The 4,242-nt window shown below is 32.8% G+C and overlaps 1 protein-coding gene across 11 annotated transcripts in view; it reads left to right on the plus strand.

Annotated features, from left to right (window-relative positions):
- The first annotated feature begins 1,484 nt into the window (after positions 1–1,484).
- LOC111395680 (protein TWIN LOV 1) overlaps positions 1,485–4,242 on the plus strand; it is a 7,957-nt gene continuing 5,199 nt past the window's right edge. For 7 of the 11 annotated variants that reach the window (XR_002702849.1, XR_002702847.1, XR_002702851.1 and 4 more), the window contains exons 1-4: positions 1,486–2,704; positions 3,479–3,686; positions 3,794–3,858; positions 4,024–4,103. Coding sequence is in view for 4 of the 11 variants with exons in the window: in XM_023021812.1 (XP_022877580.1) it covers positions 2,125–2,704; positions 3,479–3,686; positions 3,794–3,858; positions 4,024–4,103 (933 nt within the window). In the remaining 7 variants the exon portion in view is untranslated. Of the gene's footprint in view, positions 2,705–3,478; positions 3,687–3,793; positions 3,859–4,023; positions 4,104–4,242 lie in introns of all 11 variants that reach the window. The other 4 variants (XR_002702854.1, XR_002702852.1, XM_023021793.1 and 1 more) reach the window with 2 other exon arrangements.

Genomic DNA, 4,242 nt, shown 5'->3' on the forward strand with positions numbered 1-4,242 from the left:
AAAAATTTTTTTTTTTTTTTTTTTTTTTTTTTTTTTTTTTTTTTTTTAATGAAACCCAATAAGATACAATACATACCACCACATCATGAATTATGTGGTGCATAAGAATTTCATCATAATATCATGCTTCTTTAGCCCTAAAATGGTAAATTCACAAATCAATTGTATTTAATAATGAAAATTTGTAAAACCAGGTGCATCTGCACCAGAAATTTCATACCCCAGTTTGGTTCATATCTGAGAAGATTTTTCTCGTCACCTTCAAATCATGCGACAGAGAAATTATTTAAAATTTAATAAAATTATAACAATATTCGAGTTTATCCTGAAGAAAAATTACTTAATAGAAGATAAGTGACAAATGAGTCCATTAAAATTAAAAGAAAATCTATGTTTAGAAAAACGAAAGGGGTAATCAAATTCAATTCTAACTGTTCTTCTATATAATATGTTTGCACAAACAAATCAAATGTCAAATATTTTTTCCAAACCAAGCTTCAAAATTGAACATAATTTTGAAGTTTCAACAAAAAATTAAATTCTTTGTAGGATAAACATGTATCATCGAACCAATGATGTTAGGAATAAAATAATTAGATTAACATGAGTTAAACAAGAAGCTATGAGCGTCATGATCTTTTAGTGAAGAATGATGTAACTTCGTTTTTACAGTTAGGTCAAACAGTAGTTGATTGAAATAACTAAGCGAAGTTGGAAAGAAATAAATGAACGCAACCAAAGTATGTTGGTTATAAATAGAGTCGAATAAAGTATCGTTAGAGTACTATTCAATCAGAATCAACTTAATAAAAAAGAATTAAAATGAGCCAAGTCTCATTTTTAATTGGAATTGTCCAGACACAACAATTTAGTATAGAATTTTGACCTTGATTGAGAAAAAAAGTATCAAGGCCCTTTTTTTCATAATTTAATTTTTATAATTTTTTTTTATCTTATGAAAATTATTTATTTTTAAATTGAATAATGTTATTTGTAGTCGCTCACTGCGACAATCGCCCTACATGACATACACATGACATGTGATTATTTGATACATTAATGAATTAAAAAACTACCACATTAATGTATCAGATAATCACATGCCATGTGTATACCACGTAAGGCGACTATCGCAATGAACGATTACGAATAACATTACTCTTTTCAATTAAATAGCTTAACAATGTAATGTACATGATCCTTATTACACATTAAGCCCTTGGTACATTAAATTCTATTACATTTCATTTTTCTCTCTCCTATTTTTAACCACACAATCTTCCATAAAATAATATTACAGGTAAATTGAAAACTTTTCATTCTTTTTCAACCACTCATTTTTCAGAAAAATACTATTCCTAATGGGGGGTCAAACAGGGGCTAATAAAGTAACTTATGAAGGGCAAAAGTTTATTTTATTTTAAAATTTACTTATTCACTAAATCAACTTATAAGTAAAACCAAACATGCTTGGTTGAACATAACAAAAAACTACCTCGCGCTTCGATAGCCACATTCTTGCTGTGATTTAATAGTGCATAATCAGAACTCGAAAGTATGGTGTATATTTTGTGATTCTACTCAAAATCTCTGCGCCTATATCTCTCTCTTCCCTGATAGAGAATTTCAAGATTTTCTTTATCATCAAAACCGATTTATGGGTGTCTCTATTATTATACCCTTACTGTTCATTCGAAACGAAGCTAAATTCAATTCCGATATTTTTATGTACAGTAATCATATTGTCTCCATGTCCATGATCTTCTTCTTCTTTAAAGACATGTAGAACTTTGAACTGTACCTTGTAAGACCTAATACCGTTTTATCGATTTTCAGAAATTAATTCACTAGTTACCCTTTTATTTTTTATTTTTATTTTTATTTTCGTCTTCTTCTATGCACGGTTTTTGAAGAAAATCTATGTGCTTTCTTTCGAAGTCTATTTCTTGCCGTATTTTTATGTGTTCTGTTTATTGATTGGATTTTTAGTGGGTTGTGTTTATATTTGTCGAAGCTGAAGTCTTCAATTTGTTGAAGCTTGAGGAGCTGAAAGTGACACATGGGCTTTGGTTTAGTTTATGGTGATAAGGAATTAATCTTTGAAGGGAAATTAGGAAATTTGATATGGAATCACAATTGGGATTGATTGGACAGTCACTTGACTTAAGATACTCAGTATGGGTTAGGGAAGCTCTAAATGAATTGCCTGACAGCTTCACTATAACTGATCCTTGCATTTCTGGGCATCCGATTGTGTTTGCTTCAAATGGATTCTTGAAAATGTTCGGTTACTCTGAGGATGAGGTGATTGGGAGAAATGGAAGGGTGTTTCAAGGTCCTAGGACTGATAGAAGGTCGGTTATGGAGATTCGGGAGGCAATTCGAGAGGAGAGGGCTATACAGATTAGTCTATTGAATTACAGGAAAGACCGGACGCCATTTTGGATGTTGTTTCATATGTCTCCGGTTTTCAGTAAGGAGGATGGTAGAGTGATTCATTTTGTGGGAGTTCAAGTGCCTATTCCCAGGAGGCCAAAGTATACTGGATGCACTGTCGTGCGGAATGCTGTGAATTCGTGTGAGGATGGAGCACATTTTCGCAAGGGCATGTTCGGGTGTTGTAGGAGGGAGGTATGCTCAGATACAGTCATGGAAATAGGACGTGCATCATCTCTGGATTCAGTATCAAGTCCCGATGATGGAGGTCTGCAACTATTTTATCATTTTTCGTATTTTCAACTGCAATTTTTTGTGCACATGTAAATGTTTTGTTTCTTAGGTCAATAAATCCCAGCAACCACTTATTTGTTTGCATGATATGAACCTGTAAACTTCTTCGAGTTTCCATTTCCAAATATATCTTTGGCTAGTTTTAGTAGTCTTATTTTCTCTTGGTATCTATATTTTCTAATCTCATCATCAATTTTAAAAATAAAAGAGATGTGTGGGTTTGTTGGATTGCATGGAGCTTAATTATATATAGCACTCGTCCCATCCAACCATGAACCGACCATCACTATTTTCTTACGCGATGTAAAAGAAATTGATGGCCCCGTTTTGCTGTAAGATAAAACAGAGGTGTGTGAGAGGAAAAACTTTACAAACTCTTTCTTCATTATAGTGGAAAATATGAAGTGACTCATGGTCATAGTTTTCACATGAAATTAAAAACTAAACCTGTGTGTTTGTGCTTACGTATTTCTGTTTTCTTTTTCATTCATTATTGCTCTCAATATTGGGACCAAGGCTTAATCCCTAACAGGTTTGGCTTCTCATTTTGGAATAGATTTTTTTTTACCTTTGTCATCGTCATGGTTTCCTTGGTCCAGAAGTTATGAGTAGATATGTGATGGCTAATCCATAGAATTATTCTTTCTTGTTTGACCAAAAACTTGAATTCTTCTATTGCACAGTGAAGCTCTTGTTTATGTTGTCCAATAAGGATTTCATTTAAACAATACTTATATAAATATTGCAGAAGAAGAAATTAATGAACCTTGTGAGGCAAGTGAGACAGAGAAGGGAAAAGCCAATGCTGCTCTTAGTAATATTTTGTCCATCCTGACCCACTATAGTGAGTTGTCTGGCAAATTGGTGTGTGGAAAGTGCTGCTGCTTATCTGGGACGGGACGTCTTGTTTCGTCCTTAAATATATCTCTTGGTAGAATCAAACAAAGCTTTGTATTGTGAGTTGGTTCAATAACTGGATTTTGTCATTTTTTTCGTTAATAATTCAGGTTAACATACTTTTTTAACATATCCTTTCTTGGCAACACTCTCTGTTACCTTGCAGATCTGATCCGCACTTACCTGACATGCCAATAGTGTATGCAAGTGACATGTTCTTGGAATTAACCGGTACTAATATTATCCCAATATCATTTCTATGAAGTATTGCTTTGTCTCAAACGAGAAGTTTACTGCCATCTGCTAGTTTATTATTAAATTAAAAGAACATATTTTCATGGTTATTTATCAATCATATAGTTATTCATTAACCATCAATTTCCCCTATTCGGATAGGCTATGCTAGACATGAAGTATTGGGGCACAATTGTAGATTTTTAAGTGGGCTGGATACAGATCCTGCAACTCAATATCAGGTCTTTTTCTTTCCAATTCCATTTTTTATTTTATCTGATTTTCCCACTATTTCAATAATGTAGCAGTTACTGAAATCTTGAATCTGTTGCTTCTAACTCACGAGATATCGTTTGCTGCTACCAAAAAAAAAAAAAAAAA

Source organism: Olea europaea, chromosome 1 (assembly GCF_002742605.1).
Source record: "Olea europaea var. sylvestris chromosome 1, O_europaea_v1, whole genome shotgun sequence".
Taxonomy (NCBI): domain Eukaryota; kingdom Viridiplantae; phylum Streptophyta; class Magnoliopsida; order Lamiales; family Oleaceae; genus Olea; species Olea europaea.